The sequence below is a fragment of the Peromyscus leucopus genome, chromosome 3, assembly GCF_004664715.2.
Source record: "Peromyscus leucopus breed LL Stock chromosome 3, UCI_PerLeu_2.1, whole genome shotgun sequence".
NCBI lineage: Eukaryota > Metazoa > Chordata > Mammalia > Rodentia > Cricetidae > Peromyscus > Peromyscus leucopus.
In genome coordinates this window covers 82796895-82816466 of record NC_051065.1, presented here as the reverse complement: position 1 = coordinate 82816466, position 19572 = coordinate 82796895, and the positions used below count along the sequence as shown (strand labels likewise).

At 40.0% G+C, this 19572-nt stretch overlaps 1 protein-coding gene across 1 annotated transcript in view; it reads right to left on the bottom strand.

Moving 5' to 3' along the window:
- Positions 1 to 3443: 3443 nt before the first annotated feature.
- The window catches only part of Ndnf (neuron derived neurotrophic factor), a 40558-nt gene continuing 24429 nt past the window's right edge, over positions 3444 to 19572 (bottom strand). The window contains exons 2-4 of the mRNA XM_028880760.2: positions 15198 to 15386; positions 9715 to 9839; positions 3444 to 7730 (exon numbers count right to left, since the gene is read on the bottom strand). Coding sequence (XP_028736593.1) covers positions 6337 to 7730; positions 9715 to 9839; positions 15198 to 15385 — 1707 coding nt within the window. The 5' untranslated portion in view covers position 15386 and the 3' untranslated portion in view covers positions 3444 to 6336. The remainder of the gene's footprint in view (positions 7731 to 9714; positions 9840 to 15197; positions 15387 to 19572) is intronic.

The following is a 19572-nucleotide window of genomic DNA, read 5'->3' as shown; positions in this document are numbered from 1 at the left end:
CAACCTGGAGCTTACAGCTAGAAGGCAGACTGACAAACTTTACATTCATAAAAAGGAGACAGTTAATGCTACCAATGTAAATGGCTTATAAAACAGTTGTCATGACGAAACTGCTGGAATATTATTTCTTTATTTAAGCAAATGTATGTGTGCTCACTCACCTAAAGTTCTTACTACATCCTGAAAACGTAGTGAGCATTAAACATTCTAAGAGTTAGCCACTGCTGGGCTGCATGGCAACCAAGCATTGGATTACGGCAGTGCTGTTAACTGCTGTAGCCCTCTGTGCCTATTGCCCTTACTATAGGAATGGTTACGTCACAATCTAGTTATTTTGCATACAGAAACTCCTTTTTAAAACTAATTTGCTTGTTTTATGTGTATGGATATTTTGTCTGCATAATTTCTGTGCACCACCTGCATGACTTCAGAGGCCAGAAGGAGACATTGGATCCCTTGGGAATGGAGTTACAGATGGTTGTGAGTTGCCATGTATGTGCTGGGAATTGAACTCAGGTCCTCTGGAAGAGCAGTCAGTGCTCTTCACCTCCAAGCCACTTCCCGAGCCCCAGGTAGACAAACCTTCCTCAGTGGTTCTTGGGGGTGTCTGTCTAGCAGCATGTGACTATTCCAGAAAGTGTGGTAAAGGTACTGGTGTGCTAAGTCCTCCTTGACAGTTCAGAGCACATTTTCTAAAACGCCTCAAAACCTCTGTGCTTCAAGTACTAAATACTTGTTTCTGCTTGGTATAGATAATTTTACTCAGGAGCAAAATCCTGCTAGAATAATAATTAAATATAGATACCTCAGGGCTTTGTAAGGTTCACCCTGAAGCAACGGCTTATATTATCCTGTGCTATTATGTTTTCACAGTCAGAGAGATTTTACCAAGAGACGATTGCAGACAAGAACTCTGCATGTTTGCTTTTTCCAACTCATAATTTGATTGGATGCTGATCTTAGGCAGTATTTGTGAGAAGAGGGAGAGAGGGATAGAAAGAGAGGAAGATGGGAGGAGAAAGGGAGAGAGAGAAAAAAGAGGGTAGGAGGGAGGGAGCGTGAGACTATGATTAGAAACAACTGCCTAAATAGCCCAGTTTTATGCCAGGGCCAACCTGAAACAGCAGACTCATTCAACATCTCATTTTCAATTTAGTCTTGTTTTCTAGGCCACACCATCTGCATCCCGTCACTCTTGATCAACAGTGATCCTCCAACAGCTCTGATTTACACCTTTGTGTTCACTCAAATACTATACCCATACCTGATATCTTGGGGCAAGGCTCTATCTCAGTAGGTTGCCTTATATGTCTGCCCCTGGCTCAGTCTCAAAATTACATTTCTAACAAGCTTCAAGAACACCCACTTTCCCAAAAGTCTTGGGCAGCTTAGTGAGTAGTGGCTTCGTTCCAGTAGAATCTTTGTCTGTAATTGCCTCTTGTTGTAATCCCTCCAACTGTGAAAACATAGTAGTGCAGAATAATATAAACATCCTTGAATTTTACTAGGACCCAAGGTCCTTTCTCTCTCCAAAACTGGCCCCTTTCTGTCTCTACTGACACCTACCTAGAGATAATAAAGCCGTGTCACTGCGTCTAAGACTCAATTCTTCAATCTTGGGCCAATTGCTTTTCTATGCAGTGCATCAGAAATCTCTCTTTCCCGTTTGTTAAGTGAGAATGCTACTAAACCATCTATGAAAGAAATACAGGGTAGATCTGTAAGGCCACCCTATTAACTAAAAATAGTTCCCACAGGTTGGAAAGAAGGGTGTAAGGAGAAATTAAACCAATCACGCCTGTGCACATATTTGGGCACTCCTAGGAAATGAAAAGTGTCTGTCAGTAGGACACAATTCTATCAGAGGATGGTGATTTGGGTCAGAATCTCCAGTGTGAGTTGCATGTAGGACAGCATGCAAAATCTTAATAAAACAGATTGTATTACAACTTTTACTTCTCTTCATCTCTGGGGTCTCTCAGAATGGGAAATTAGATAAAACTGCCCTTCTTTCTGTACTCTATTTTTTGGTCTGCTCTTCCCTCTTGAACTTCCCATTATCAAACCAACAGCAAAGGCCCAGATATCACACGACTATGCATATTTCTGGCCAAGGATCTCAGGAGGAAAACAAATGGTGAATGTGCTCTGATGCCTTCCAGGCCACCCATAAAGCTACAAACAGATTACAGCTGACATCTGCATGTAGTCACCTTGGCTTGGTCCTGGGAGAGAAGCTGCAGATAAGTTCCCCATAGATTTTATCTCTATGACACCCCATCAAAGTGTGACAGGAAGCAATTACCGTGAAGCTCCAGAAAAGCTTGTTCAAGTCAGCCACCAGGTTTGGTTTTGTGGCACTTTTCAGACAGCTGGTCTGTAGAGATCAGTTGGGTAAGCTGTTGTCTGCTTCCTACAACAAAGTCAGGCTTTAAACCAAATCCTGAGTAAGCATTAAGTTGGGAATGAAGGAACCTGAGTTCCAGTCCTGGAGAGCCCTCAATTTCCTCATTGTAAAGTATGGTGGCCATGTTAGACGTTCTGTGGAAGTGTTGGCAAAGTGTTGGGAGGGAATTAAGGAACGTGGGTTGGTGTCCTGAGGAGCTCTCACTTCCTGCATTGTAAGGGGGACAGTACTAATTGACATATGGAAGGGATTGGTAAAGTGCTAGAAGGGATCCTGGATTAAACGACACCTAATCATGAAATTATAAGCAAGAATGTGTTTGTGTGTGTGATTTCACTGAGTACCCCCACCCCCTACACCCCCCAAAAGTAAGTAAGAAACATTAAGTTATGGGTTTGGTGAGATGGCTCTGTGGTCAAGAGCACCTGCTGCTCTTCCAGAGGACCCAGGTTCAATTCCCAGCATCCTCATGCCAGTTCACCACTATCTGTAACTCCAATTCCAAGGGATCCAATGCCTCTTCTGTCTTCTGCAGACACAAGGCACACACATACACATAGAACATCCATACATACAATAAAATAATCTTTAAAATTTTGAAATAAGCATTAAGTGTTGCTCAAATTCAAATTCTAAGTTTTAATTGAGTTCTCATGACTGAGTTTTCACTTGACTATTCAGGGCATGGAAAATATAGTTACTTCAGATGTGTTTTGGGCAACAAAAATTAAGGATGCACATGTTTTTTTTTTTTTTCAGCTCTAAACTTTGAATGCATCTTTAAAAACTAATCTAGGGCCTAGATAGATGACTCAGTGGTTAAGAGCATTGGATGCTCTTCTGGAGGACCTAGGCTCACTTCCTAGGACTCACATAGTGACTCACAACCATCTGGACCTACAGTTCTAGGAGATCCAACATCCAATTCTGGCCCCCACAGGTACCAGGCACATACTTGGTGCACAGATATACATGCAGACAAAACACCCATATATACAAAACAAATTAATGTAGATATTGATTACAAATTAACAAATAATTTGTTATATGTTTTATAGAGTCGTAATAATTTTAGATTCCAAAATCTAGGTTTTACCATTAATACACAGACTAATAACCTTTCCATCTTAACTTTATGTATGCAAACCTACATTAGAAATGCTTTGTCTCCAAACAAGAAAATTAGAAATGACTGGGATTAAGATACTACTCTTTAAAAGCTAACCCAAAATGACTTTTTTCAACCAAATATTGGTGATTAATATTTGGAAAGGATTTTGAAGTCTGCATAGTAAATTGCTTAGCTGTTCCAACTATAAAACTTTTTTGGGGTGGGGTGGGGGAAGGGGGTCATTTGTTTGTTTGTTTTATTCTCTTCTGTTTTGTTTTCTAGACAGTGTCTCACCTTGTAGCCCTTGGTGGGCCTGGAACTCACTAAACAGAACAGGCTGATCTCAAACTCAGAGCTCTGCCTGCCTCTGTCTTCTTCGAGCTGGAATTAAAAGAGTGTACCACTACATCTCTACAAAGTTTACCTATTTTTATTTCTTTTGTTTCAAATGTATTCTGTTTTTTCTCTGTCATTGCATCTGAAAAGTAAAGATAATGAGCTAAATACCCCCAAACCCTCTCTTTTCAAATCCATCTACACACAGCATTGTGTAACACCGCTCCCCCCCCCCAAGTATCTATTGTTCACTTGGAGATTAACATAGGCCTGGGTTTTTATTCACACTAGCAAGGTTATAGTTCTTTTGTTAATGTGAATGAGTCTTTCTTTCTTGTCCCTGATCTTACCTGGATGCTGTTGCTACCTGGATGCTGTTGAAATATTGGCACATGAGTAGTAGGCCATGATTGTCATGGATTCCCCTTTGTTACAAGCAGTAGACATTTCACGATAGCTGTTTCATTTTCCTTAGTTTAAAAGGCAAAATTTTCTAAGGCCATGAAAAGATTCCTGTATTTGTCCAGAATATGAATAAACCACCATCACAGCTAGCAGAAAAGCCAACTTGGGTTAGATCAGCTCAGCCTGGCTCCCAGCTATAGGTGTTAGGCAGTACCCAAGAGCCCAGACCATCAAAGCTGCAGGAAAGCTGGTCCACTATAGTCCCACTCACAAGTCACTCAGCAACATTAGGAAGCAGTTTCTCCCATGTTTACAGCTAAATATATTTTCTCTGGGTGTTAATTGTCAGTCTCTCCTTGTACGGCAGTTGCTTAAACCAAGCATTGGGTACACAGTCTTCTGCTATCAAAAAATTATCTCAGGTATCGTTCCTGCCTTATGTGGATGAACCAGTTTTCCTTAAAAGTCACTGCGGAGGAGTTAGAGGGTCTGTCTTAACTGTCATTACTCTTAAGGAAAGCAGAGCACATGTCACAGGGACTGTGAGTAGCCACATCTCAGCCACCTTATTCCTCTACTCCATAGCAATGCTGCCGGTGAACTCTCCCTAGCAAAGGCTGGCCTGGCATGTAGCAGACAGCAAAGAGAGTAAGGATATAGAGCCCGAGTTTTACAAATAGCAACTTCTTCTGACAGAAGGCATCTAACAGAGTCACTGCAGCTACATCTACTACCATCTCAACTTTATAAATGGAAAAGGGGGATGGTGGACAGCAACAGATTCTCCTACAGGCATATTGTTTTCGGTGATTAAAAATGACAGGTATTTCTGAATCTTGGTCTTGTGGTCTCATGATGTCTTGGTATTTATGAGTAAAACCTACATAGGATAAAACTGCCCTCATGCTGTCCTGGTAGAGACTGCAGATGTTATCCGCTAGACTTGTGTCTCACACTTCAATTACCTTTAAAAATGAGAACAAAATGAAAACTCAAAACTAACAGCAGCAGTGGTTTGTGAGTGTTTTAAGCAGCAGCTGTAATGGTCATGTTCTGTCTTATTAAAGTCCTGATCAAAATGTTCTCAGTTGATTCAACCAGTAGTTAAAAAGATCTGCAAATATTTAAGCAAATGGAGTACTTATAATATCGCAATTTTACCACTTAAAATAAGTGTTTAAAATGATTGATTATCAGGCTGATAGTGTTTGGCTTGCCTATTCTCCAACAGGTCTGTTATGGTGCTTCAGCTCCCAGAGAGGCTGACTCCCACTTGGTGCCCAAATCCAGACTTGAATAACTGGCTCCTGATGCCAATAAAGGTCAAGAGAAGCAATATTCCATCATAGCTACTAAATAAGAGTAAATTTTAGTGCCAAGTTACAGAAAAGCACAGTTTTAGGGACAGATAAGAAATTGAATACACCACGTTACTGCTTGGGAAAAGGAACAGTGTAATAATCTAATATTCTTAATTTTATGTACATAAATATAATGCATATCAACTTTTTACATGAGATACATACAGCATTTAAACATTTTACTGAACAAATAAGAATTTACAACCACAATATTACTGCCTAGAGGGCAATGTGATCTTAGATTAGAGCTATACTTTAACAGAGAAAGAATTTGATAGCTTACAATAATAGAAACACCAACATTTAAAACAGAATTTATAAAATAATTTATATATATATTTATATATTTTCCCCTAGCATCTACAGAGAGGAATGATTTGCATTTGTGGATGTGTGCAACAAATGGCATATTTTTAAATTTTTAGGTAATAAAATAATTTAGAAGCAGTTCATGCAATGCTCAAAGCAAGGGGTGGTATCCATCAAGATACCCTCTTCCTTTGACATCAACCAGCGTCAGACAGATGGACCCTAAGTACCACAGGTATGTGTGAGTACAAGTCTCCATGTTACATTACACGGACATCAATGTACACGTGTTGGTATCCTTCCTTTCAAGCACAGGTCACAACTTTGGTCCGCCATGAGAGTAGTCAGTTTACAAAGTGATTCCGTGTCTCTCCCGGAGTCCTCCACATCTTCTTCACTCAATTTAACTAACAGACCTTCCTTGTTTTCACAACTTTACTCTGATACTTCACAGAGTGTCCCCCATGTCCTACGACATAAACATCCAGGAGGTAAGATTTGCCAGGCTGCAGATCTCTGATTGTCTCTGTGGTCACTGCTTTCCGCCGGTTTTGGCTGTGGAAATACTTGCAGAGGACCTTCTCTGACTTCTTCCTGGTGTCTGGCCCCAGGCACCGGTTTTGCTCTCTTCTCTTCTGGTCTTCGCTGTAGTTCCCATCCAATTCTCTTCTGTAGATACAAAACTTTCTCCTTTCTTGGGTGCCTAGCCAAGCCACTGTGACCGAAGAGCAGGTGCGTAGCTTATCAAAGGCTTTGATTCTCGTGTCTTGCGGAAGAGAGGGGAAAGCCGGCTTTCTGGGCTTAGTAGTGGCCAGTATTTTCAACATAGATGCTCCTTTCTTGCTGCCTTTCAGTCGAATGAGGTATTTTGCTTTGGGTTTTCCTCTTAGCTGGAACTGCCGAACGCCTTCCACATTCTGGGACAGAAGCAGCTTCCCATCTCGTCTCACTTGGACTTGAACAGCATCCAGACAAGAGTGAATGAAGAAGCTGGCTTTTTGGTGAGAGGAGACTGGGGCAAATCGCAGAAACTTTGTTCTCTTCCTTTTAACAAACACGTCTGTGATCCTCCCATCTTTTAGCTCCACTGGCTTCTGTTTCGCTTCCTCCTTGGTCTTGGCAAAAGTACCCACATAAGCCGTGCTTAGGTTGCTGTTGGTATTGACCATGAAGACATCGAAGTAGTACTGGGTGTCCGGCTTCAGGTCAGAGACTGTGAAAATGTTTTTATTTCCTATGCAGATTTTCTGAATGTCAACCTTGGGCTTCCAGTAGACGTGGCGCCCCACTTTGGGAGAAGGCTTTGCCAGGAAGCTGCGATCTTTACCCAAATTATCTATTGGAAATCCAAAATGGGCGAAGTCAAAGGGGCTAAAGTCGAGACCAGGTTTGGGTGCCATCATGAAGGCATCATCTGCACTCAGCTTTGTTTCCACCGCACAAAGGCTTTTGAAATTGTGCTCCTTGTTGATGACCACGCAGTACTCGATGGGTTGTTTCAACACAGAGGCTGTGGGGCTCGGCTTCCAGACCAAAGTTACCGTGGTATGTCCGAGGGAGGTCACGTCGACTCTAGGGTCATATGGTAATTCAGGGTATGGCTGATCAGATTCTGGAGTGGTGGTGGCGTATACTTTGAAATATGTGTCTTTCTCTGATGAAAGAAGCTCCAACTGATATAAACCAGCTGGGGAACTTGAAGACAGAAAATACTCTACGTCATTGCCCTTGTAGGAGAACAGTTCTGTGCCCGCCATGTCAGTCATCTGCTGCTTCTGCTGGTCAAGTGGTTCTGGGTCACCTGGAGAACAAGGGAGAAGAATAGGCTGAGTGCTACTGAGGCTTGCCAACCTTAGATTATGTTTTCAAACATCTTATCTTCATGTCAAAGACATGACATAGTCCTAACAGACAATGGCACCAAAGGAAGCAAGGTGAACATAGGAAAGTCACTAATTTCTCACCAGAGAGTCCTTTCTTACTCCTGTCTTATGGAGTATTAGCTTAAGATGTGTTACAGTCCTTTATGTGGTGGAATATGTGTTTAATGATGCAAACATGTGCTGCATTCTTTCATGTTGCATTTGTTTAACTCTGTAAAACTGTGTTACTTTGTCTGTCTATAACACCTGATTGGTCTAATAAAGAGCTGAGCAGCCAATAGCTAGGCAGGAGAGGGATAGGCAGGGCTGCCAGGCAAAGAGAATAAGTAGGAGAAGGAAGGGAGAGCAAGAAAGGGAGAAGGAGAGTAGAATGCCAAGGTCCAGCCACGGAGTAAGAAGTAAAGAAAGGTATATAGACTAGAGAAAGGTAAAAGCCCAGAGGCAAAAGGTAAATGGGATAATTAAGTCAAGAAAAGCTGGCTAGAAATAAGTAAGAATAAATCTCAGTGTATTTATTTGGGAGCTGGGTGTTGGGCCCCCAAAGAGGAAAAAACAAAACAAAACACCAACAACATTCCTGTACTTCCATCCAGTCTTTTCTCTTACACATTTTTTGAAGTTAATGTTATTTTCACCAATTTCTCTCCATAACTTAATAAAATATATCCTCATCCTCATACATATGTGAATCTAGATAAGCCATTAGTTTTAGAACCCAGTTCTTGCTCATGTCATAAAATAATACTATTGGTTTATCTTTTCCTATTTCAAGTGATGCTCATATATGAGCAAAGCTTTTCTTCATTTTGATTATTTCTGTGGGGCAGAATCCAGTTAGAGGAAAAGTTAGGACAAAGACTAAACTTTCTAAAGACTATTAATCTGGTGTGAACCAAAATGATTCAAACATGCTGTTTGCAGATGGCCAGCCATTGTTCTAATCTCATGACTGTTAGTGGGACTGGATGACCTGATTAAAATACAGGGTGTAAAGCACTTAAGGACCAGTGGTTAAAACTGGTTCCCAGGAGCAGAACAGAAGAAGTCTTAAAACTAAGGGGAATTTTTTCCCATTAAAATATAAAACTTGGCTACTGTTAACACAAATACCATGCAGATATAAGCATAAGATATCTAGAACCTGGTGGAATGCTGGGTGATCAGAGTGAACAACTATTTTCCAGCTTATTACCAAAAGTTGAAAGTGTATTGAATGACTTATCACAGAATTATGGGAAGAACAGAACCATACATCCATTAATGTCAGAGATTCTGTACTATATAAGTCTGACTACTTCCCCATGGGCTCTTCCAAGATTGCCCAAGTACTGTAACTCACAAGCATCCTTCCCACAGGAGCAGCTGGCAGGTCTTTATCTTTAAGCTAAGATGCCCTTAGAAGGAGCCACTGTTTTTCACTCATTTCCTGCTATCTGCTTCCCACCTTCTCTGTCTTCTTAGATGACTAACCCTTCCCTCCTACTGACTTGCTTGTCCTCCTGCCTTTAAATATTGTTAACTGCTTTTCTCCTTCTTTGCATGTACCCTTTATTCCCCAGAAATGAAACATTCTTAACCTTGCCTGAGCCTCAAAATCACCTCTGAGAAGCTTTTTATACCCCACAATAATTAAGCCAGAACAACTGAGGCTGAAATCAAGGCACCTGGGGTTTCAGATGCTGCACATATGCAGACAGGCTTACAGATAACAGACACAGAGGCTGCCCAAACCGCTCGCCTCCACACTCCCTTTTGCCTCATTTATTTTACCAAGATCAATGTCATCTCATGCCATTTCTCCACTTCAGGCTCCATCTTCACATGTGCATCTGGGCTGTTCCCCTTCCTTGCAGGAGGTTGTGTGTTTCAGAGCTCTGAGGCCAGGTGCATCCTGCCACTTACCTGATCCATCTGCACTCGCCCCCTCAGGCAGCTCCTGAAGGCTAAGCTTCCACTCCAAAGGTGCATCACAGGGTGTCACAGTGACGGACAATGGGGTGTTATCTTCCTCAACCATGAAGAAGTACCTAGGGGTAAGTTTAGACCCTGTGATGATTCTAATAATGACAATCGAGACTTACCAGAAAAGCCACTTGGTTTTCATTTTTACTCATTTAACACATTTTCAGAGGAAACATAAAACTATGAAAGTCCAATTGTTCAAAGTCCAAATGCAATTTGGCACCTAACTGAACATCAACAAATACATCAAACAATACAAGCCAAACATCAACAAATACAAGGAAGTTAATAAAAAGGATATTCAACCAAGTGTTGTGAATTCAACATGAACTCTTCTTGTCCATCTGTAGGGGTTCCCACCATAAAATAAGTCCCAAGCACTGTGCATTCCCTGTGTGCCCTATACCACTGAGTTTTGACTAGTGTTTGTGCTACCTTGAAGGCACTTTGACATGTTACCTGCTGTGTCAAAATATCAGTTTACAACGTCATAGTTCTAAAATATACCCTTGGTCTCTGGCAAGATAACAGTGTGTGTGTGTGTGTGTGTGTGTGTGTGTGTGTGTGTGTGTGTGTGTGTATTTACTTATTACTAAAACGTTGAATTAAGTACATTACTAATTTTAAAGCAGAGTTTTTTTTGTTTTTTTTTTTTTTAATCAAAGCATTTTGCTCTGTTCTTTTACCTCAGACATTTTTTGTGGTACCTTAGAAGACATTTTATGAAGAATAAAAATATCATTAACCTATAAAAAACGATGCATATTCTAACTCCAAATTGCTTTCATGATTTCACTTAATTATCTTTCAAAGACTGCAACCCTGCAAATGAGAGAAACTGGTTTCAGTGCTGGCTAGCTCAGAGGTGCCTACTACTGGTTCTATGTCCAAGGGGGTGAGTGGGCTTCCCTTCCTGTATGCTGTATCAGCTCAGCATTCCTCACGTCATTCTCATACACCTATTACCAACACACATGCCAAACTGACCACATTACCCTCCCCTGCTGACTCTGCTCACCTCCCAAGCACCTAATCTCTCTACTGAGCCTCAGCCGTCACATGGATGTCCATTTTTCATCTGTTCTTGCTCCCATACCTTGCTCCCTTACCCAGATGCCTGGCTTTACCTTTTGTGTGTTAATAACTCTCAGGTTTAAATCCTCAGCCTGAACTCTTTCCCTCTTCAATAAGACAGTGGCATTTCAAACTTGAGACATCTAATCTGAATTCCTGTAGCCCATCCCTTTTTAGTAGATAACAACTCCAAACTTCTAGTCATTCCAGACAAATATTTTGGAGTCACTCTTGGCTTTTTTTTTTTTTTTCTACCTGACATATAATGTATCAGTATTTTCTTTTTATTTTGTCTTTGAAATATATGCAGACACTACTGCTTTGTCCTGGCTTATCTAAGTCTTCATTACCTCTGGCCTGAGCCTTGCTGTGGCCTCCTGACTAGGCTCCCTGTTTTTACACTGAAGCCCTTTGGTTTTGCAAACCTTAAACAAAGCACTTCCCCACTCAAAACCCTCTGAGACCTGTGCACTTCAGAGTAAGAGCTTACAGTACCCCACACATCCCTACATGCTCAACCTCAACTGAATCTATTCTGCCATTACTCCATTCGGAGCTCTGCTGTCTGTGGTACATGTATGCCAACTCCTGCCTGGGGTCTCTGAAGTTCTGCTCATCTGACAAGCAGAGCACTCCTCTAGACAGAGGCCTGGGAAGACTTAGATGCTTCCTCAGCACTCTGCTCCAGCACCATTGAGGATGCACTTGGATTCCACATGTAAAATATTTCCTTTTCATTGTTAAAGTATGTATTGACACCTAACATATGTTTCTTTCATCCTTTTTTAAATTCTTTGTCTCCCTCAACTAGACTGACAGCCACAAGAGGGCAGTCAGTTCTTTCATTGGTATACACTCAGACACTGAAATAATTCAAAATATTTGTTGATTGAATTATCCAATGGTGATGTCTACCTTTAAATCATTTTATTACTTCCAAATCTTTTTCCATTGAAACAGGATCGATATCTATAAAATATCCTGTTCAATGTTTCTAGAACCTGGTGAAACTCTAGGCAACTGTAATGAGAATAACCCCTTTTTTTTTTTTTTTTTTTTTTTTTTTTTTGGTTTGGTTTTTCGAGACAGGGTTTCTCTGTGTAGCTTTGCGCCTTTTCCTGGAACTCACTTTGTAGTCCAGGCTGGCCTCGAACTCACAGAGATCTGCCTGGCTCTGCCTCCCGAGTGCTGGGATTAAAGGCGTGCGTCACCACCGCCCGGCCCTTTTCCAGCTTTACCCAAAGTTGTAAGTGAAATATGTAGAATTTCTTGCTCCCAAATTAAGAGAAAAAACTCAAGCAACAGATCACTTTCTTCTGTCTACACCTCATCATTTCTCACAGGCTCCTGTACCACTTCTCAGGTGCTGTAACTCACAAGCATCCTATGCACAAGAGCAATTGTCAATTGTTTAAGCTAAGGTACCTCTAGAAGGAGCCACAACATTGTCATGACCCTGTATAGACCTTGCATTTTACTCATATAAAACACACTTTTTTTTTCCAGCTTTGAGCCTCTTTACAGCTTCATATTTTAGCATTAAGTAAGTTTTTAACTGATCTCATGGTCAAGCGTCCACAGGGGGGTCCTGCCTTCCTCACCAGGCTCTGTTCTTGTCTCTATCTTTTCATGCTGTAAACACATAGGATTTCTGTTGTCTCCCAAACACTTCCTCTTCCTAGGTCTTTGAAATATGTTTTTTGATAGCCCTGTCTCTCTGCCTTACTCATATTTAAATTGTGGTTCTTCAGAAATGCCCTTCCTCATTCATTCCAGAAGAGGTTTGCATACAGTCTCTCAGGCACTGTGCTGCTCAGATCTCACATTCACTGCAGTTTGTGACTATGTGCATTTGTATGATTATTTGCTTTCATATTCCCCTAAGGCCCACTTAGGGCTCATCTTCTGTGTCTCTGTATGCCCTGTGATGAGCATGCTAGTACAGATGTCTGCATACAGCAAGCACTTGCTGGACAGTTTTGAAATAATGAATGAATTACTAAGTCAATGAGCAAAACTCAACAATCTTGACAGCAATCTCATTAGTCTAGCCTGAGGATATTATATTCAGAATCTGTTTCTATTTGAGTATGTAGAATCCGAATAAAAATAGCAATTTTTCTCTATACTATTCAGAGATGAATTTGGAAATGGCAAGTGATATGGGGCAAGACAAGACAGACTGAGGAGCATATTAAGCAAATGCAACGGCTTAAAAATTATACTAGACAATCATCTAAAAAGACAACTAGATGATTCAACTGTTTTAATGTGTAAAGTCGGATGTACCACAGTCATCTATACAGGTTATTTGATATTTAATCTTGCCTACTTTCTGAAGAGAAGTTTGTTTTTGTTGTTTTTGTTTTTTTAATCTGTTAGCAGGGATGACATTAAACTGAGCCTATCATATCACAGAGAAAGCGGCATCAAATAGTGTCTGGAATTTTGCTGTGTGTTTCTTGAATTTTTATTTGAACAGCACAAGATAGCAATGCCAAAGCCAAAAACAGTGCTCAAGCAGATCTGCCTCCTGCTTTCTCCCTTTAAGAAAACAGCCTGTTCTCTTATGGAAGCAACTGTGTGTTAGTGACTTGATGACAAACAGGAGGACGTCCGCATCCCTCACAGTGAACATTGGGTGTGTACAGCAGCAGGACGCCCCAAGGATAACACTTTCATCTGAAAGCTTGCAAGCTAGGGATAAATGAGAATCTGAACCAACTCAACATGTAATGCATTGGTTAGTAAGTGCTCACAGAGCACATGTAGAACAGTGGTAGGGCATGACCTGGGTGTTCAGATATGTACTACCAAGTGAGGCTGGAGGAGATGAGATGAACGAGGGATGCACACTACAAACCAGCCACCTTTGCAATATGTGTGTAAACATGAGAACAACTTGTACATCTGACGTCTTTTCCTCCTCCCACAGACAAACTTATGAGACATTTCATTCTAGGCAGAACATCAACAATGGCTGTGTGTACTTACCGCTGTATAGTCCCAACTCCAAAATTAAATTTCTTCTTGGAACTACAGCTCTACCTAACTAGTATAAGCAAACATTTCACTCAGTTATAAATATAAAAGGCCTTAAAATTTTGTTTTGGAAAAAAATACAAAACTTAGAAGGAAAGAAAAGGTGATGGAAGATGTACTGACGGTTATGTAACATTGTATAACAAAAACATGTGTTAAAGAAGAAAACGCCATTTTTAATACCACCCTTAGAATTACAACTTATTTAATTTTTAGAAGATCAGAGGATAAGCCATTTATTTGATTAAGTGACATGATTGTATAATTGGAAGCTGTATTTAAAGACTACTAAAAGAGAACAGAACCCAAGTGTATTTGGGAATTGAAAGTTACGCCTAAAGAAAAGTTTTGGTTTGGTCTCATTCACTCAAATATTTCAAGGACAAAAATGTAAACTGTGCTCAATGACAATTCAATTAATATTAAGGATTTCTCTGAAGTCATGCATGGCTTTGTGTATCTTTCTTATTCTCACAGACTGAGCTTTTGTGCAGACCATGGCAGCAAGTTCCTTCATATTAAATATTTCATCTTATGTTTTCAGTCTCATGAATACGACTTAAAAGTTCATAATTATTTACACTTTGAGTCAGTTCTTAATCTGTCCCATTCCTTCAAACAAGTTATTTTACTCCAGTAACTTGAAACAATGCCCATTTCACCTATAAAAACTGATCATCTGTGCTCACCCAACTGACCAGAGGGAAAATGATGGGGCCTTTAAATAGAAGGGGTTTAGAATACCATTCTCCCTCCATGAAATTGATGACATGAAGATCCTTCACATCTCAGTCTTTGCAAAGTGGGTTAGTGGTGTGGAGTAATTCTACATCTTAGAGAGCAATTTATCTCAGGTTAAAAGGACGAATTGTTTTTGTAAAAATTCAAAAAATTAACAATGAAAGGCAGAGAAGATTTAAAAGATGGCAGTCTGATAACTTTACATATAATTAGTTTGTAGTATATCATTTCTATGATATATGGGTATAACTTTTAAAGATAGGCATATTTGGAAACACCACAGACACCCAGTTGTTTAAAGTGGAGTGAAAGAAATGACTGCTGTCAGTTTTTCACTATTTGAATCTCTCAGAATTTCATCCTATCTCCTGGTACTATCTTTCCACAAATACAGATATCTGAAGAACCATTTTTGTTGAAGTAATTTCAGTTTCATCCTACATATCATACATAAGCACACATAATGCTACTCAGAGGTTGACTCTCCAAACTCCATCTGGAAGGTGACTGTCTTCTATGGAGCCTCTTTTATGGACATAAATCAGCAAGCACAGCAAGGACAATACCTTCTAGGTGTATCTTTAAAGAGATAACTGCTGATCTCAGCTCCATCTGGAATCACGGATGAATCGTGGAAAAATGCCTTATCCCGGATCTGCATCTGAAAAAGCTCCTCATCTCGGGTGGGCAGCTTTTGAGTCCTCGAGGTGAGTGGTAACAGGAGCCACAATAGACACCAGTGGAGCAGCACCATCCTGGGCACAAGAGACAAATGCCTTCATTAGTTCTGCAGGCAGACACTGGCTCAGGTGGGGAACTTCTTCGAGGGCTAATTTAGACAGAATCAGTGACATAGCATGGGTATTGGATATGTGCATACATTTTTGACACAATTCTCCTGTCTCGTTTTTTTCTTCAAACTATTTCATAATATTGAGTATAGATTTACTAGCTCCTCAGACATTAAAGAATATTTTAAAAATAAAATAACTTTTTTTTTCATTAACTTCCCTGGGTCTTAAGAAAGCAAATCAGCACTTCATTATGACAGAAGCCAATATCATCCTTATTGAGGAAGTCTTGTCCATGTCTGGAAACTTATAGGACCACCAAGGGTCAGTCCTCTCAAGTTTTACAAAACGTACACCAAAGGTTGCCCAGAGTCATTGCTCAGTAGCAAATTTCTAGTCACTGACATGGTTGAACTCCAGCCTAAGTCATAAGACACCCACTTGAAGGTGGAAATATTCTACACATTTTTTTAAAATTCTTGCTCAAATGTTGACTCAGAATTTTGTATAATATTTTGCTTATAACACTAGAGTTTCATAAATTAGTGATTTAAAAAAAAGATTGAAATTCTTAGCTCCATCATTCGTAAAACAATGTGTTCAAAGCCATAAAGTGGGTTACTGTATTGATGTCTAGCTGTTACAGCTAACAGAAGCACATTTGCATGCATACACATTTGCATGACAGAAACTGCACCTCAGACCACAGCCATAGAACAAGCCACTCAAACCTGTAAGCCCTTGGTCTTAACTTTTGAAGAATCTTCCCAACTGAGTTATATCATGGCCCTGTCATTGACTTCCATCCTGGGTCCCTATCAATACAAGGCTGATCCTCTACTGTCTACACAGACAAGGCTGATCCTCTACTGTCTACACAGACAAGGCTGATCCTCTACTGTCTACACAGACAGAAATGCTGTCAAGGCCACTGTCTTCCTCATGACTCAGTTTTCTGTAAGATGGCCAAGATAAGCACAAGAATTGACATGGTAAGTGAGGTTTTGTTCCTCTGATAAACTGTTCTTTTTTTTTCCTATAAAATTTTGTGAAGAATTATTTCCCAGGAATTTAAGTATTAGAAAAATACACTTTTAAAAATTTATACTTAAGTACTTTCCATAGTGAGAAAGTCAAATACCAATGTTTGCAATAATTTGAGATGACGTGGATCCTAGTTTCATTTAAAATAGCTATAAGTTTGACTAATTGGCCTTGGCTTTAAAACATACTTTGACTTTAATTCTGTCTTTTTTTGAGTATCATCAAAAAGAGAGATGGGGGGCTGGAGAGATAGCTCAGAAGTTAAGAACACTAACTGCTCTTCCAAAGGTCCTGAGTTCAATTTCCAGCAACCACATGGTGGCTCACAACCATCTATAGTGAGACCTGTTATTTATTATGTATACAGGCAGAACACTGTATACATAATAAATAAATAAATTTTTAAAGAGAGAGAGAGAGAGAGAGAGAGAGAGAGAGAGAGAGAGAGAGAGAGAGATGGTTCAGTGGTTAACAGTGCTTACTGATCTTCTAGAGAAGCCAAGTTTTGTTCCCAGCATTCACATAGGGCAATTCATAGCAGCCTATAACTCCAGTTCCAGGGAAGCCAATGCCCTATTCTGGTCTTCTGGAACACCCACACATACTTGGAATTTACACACACACACACACACACACACACACAGAGAGAGAGAAAGAGAGAGAGAGAGAGAGAGAGAGAGAGAGAGAGAGAGAGAGACTCACACAAGCACACACACATGCACATAAAAATAAAAAGTTTTAGATATTTAAAAATGATTTTTAGAACCAATAAACATTTTAATGATGGTATGAGTAGTTTTTCACAATCATCATGCCCAAAAAGTTCATTTTAACTTCTACAATTTTTTTGTCTGCTTTGTATATATTTTCCCATTTAAAATACCAGCAGTGATGGAGTTACTGCATGCAAAGCCCCTTTCTCTGACTGCCTTCCTCTATTTAGCAAACGTTATGACAGTTATTTATACACTTGGTTACTACATTGGTCAAAATCATTATATAGTATGAAGTAGGTGCTGTTATCATACAAAAGGAACCAGTTACATAGCTAGAGAAGGGAAACAATTGCAGGTAGAGTCAACTGCAGCCCTTAAACTTTGCAGTATCTCTCATGAAAGCTGCGGCTTTTCATCTTCTATCCCTACTTAGTTGCACTGAAATTGAAATAAAACTTGACAGAGAAATGAGAAAGCTAGCATTAAGTTTTAGCCTTTTACTAGATGTATAATTTTAGGCAAATGAACATTCTGGAACTCAGTTTTCTAGAGGGCTTGGCTACATGATTCCTGAACTCCACGAATGGATGGGGATCCTGTTAGTGAGCTTTAAACTTATCATCTGGATCAGTTTGCACTTAGAAAATCACCAGGCTCCCTTGGATGCCATTAAAAAGTCTTTCTTTCAAATACTCGGTGCTTGTCAAAGAGAACTAGAAGGGACGCTGTTGTCTAGGTGCAAGCTTTTGTGAGATCCTGATAGAAGTCTACAAGATTCATCTGAGTGAACCAAAGTCAAAACTCAAGTAACTTGTTCCTACCAAACAGGGTTATGGTGGGCTGAGCTGGACAGGTGCCTAGTCCCCTTTCTCTTCTCACTACTGCCTGGGGTGAAAAAAGTAGAAAATCTGAATAGCATTTGGTATTTGCTAAGCATGCAATAAAATGTGCTTAGAAAGACTTGCTATTTTAACCAAATAACTTAGGGTAGTACTGTTCCCAAACTTGGCCTCCTGAGAGGAGATCCAAGACAATTGTTTAAGTCTCTTCAGAATGGTAAGACTACTTCAGGGTAGCACACCTCAGTAGTCTCCCTGTCTGTCCACAAAGCTGTCAACTGTACAGTTCCACTTGGTGACTCAACCCCACTAGGCCAACGAATGCCTTGGAGTATTTAGGAAAGCCACAGATTGAGAAAACTAGTGCATCATGACTGTCAGGAATAGCCCAAAGGTAAATTTATATGATAAATTAATAATTTTGTACATGAAGTAAAGTTCATCGTGTGGTATTTTTGATGTGTGACGTCATGGTGGGACTCAAAACATTCTATATTTTTGGAGTATTTCAAAGGTTTTATTTATTTTTTGTTTGTTTTTTTGTTTTGTTTTGTTTTGGTTTGGTTTTTTGGTTTTTCGAGACGGGGTTTCTCTGTGTAGCTTTGCGCCTTTCCTGGAACTCACTTGGTAGCCCAGGCTGGCCTCGAACTCACAGAGATCCACCTGCCTCTGCCTCCCGAGTGCTGGGATTAAAGGCGTGCGCCACCACCGCCCAGCTATTTTTGGATTAGAGATGCTTGGCTTGTCAACTGAATATCCCTGGAAAATAAAGCCTTGGGATACAAAAGTGAGAATAATCACTGCACATTGTCAAAGATGCGGAGTCTCTAAACTTAGCGGCCTCTTTGAATCATCTTGTGGGGATTAGGGTTCAGGAAGCCACTTGAAGAAAATGACACCGTATCTGAGGCTGTTCCTCTGAAGGACACAGTGTCTCTGACCTAGGAATCTCACACCTTCTTTAGGCATTCACAAAACTATGACAAACTAACTGTTAGCCTGAATAGTATAGAGTCCAACTGAGAGAATAGGCTTAACTTTTAAAAATTAAAAACAGCCTCTTTCTTCTAGCACTTAGGATATATTACTGAATTATTTCACCACACATGTGCTCTGCTGTGCCATGAACACTTTTTGTGTTCTATATTGTCTTTTCTATCTAGGATTTGGTATTCGTTATCTAACTTTCATCTAGACTCCTCTTTTTTTAATTGATCAAAATATCATGTTTCCTCAAACATAATCCTATCAGGTACACTTTTGGTTTCTGACAACCATCATAATTGTCATGTCAATTTTGATGAGTAAGGCAGACTGTTGTTTTTTTTTTTTTTTCAGAGAAGTGTTTAAAATTTGCATAACTTCAAAACACAGGGATTTATATTCTATCACACTATTGTTCAACATTTTAAACATATACTTATTTATTTGAGGTGGGAGAGGACACGTGTGCCATTGTGTGTGCTCAAGCAACAAAGGTCAGAGGACAGTTCTGGGGAGTAAGTCCTCTCTTTGAACCATTTCTGTTCTAGAGATTGAATTAGGTTGTCC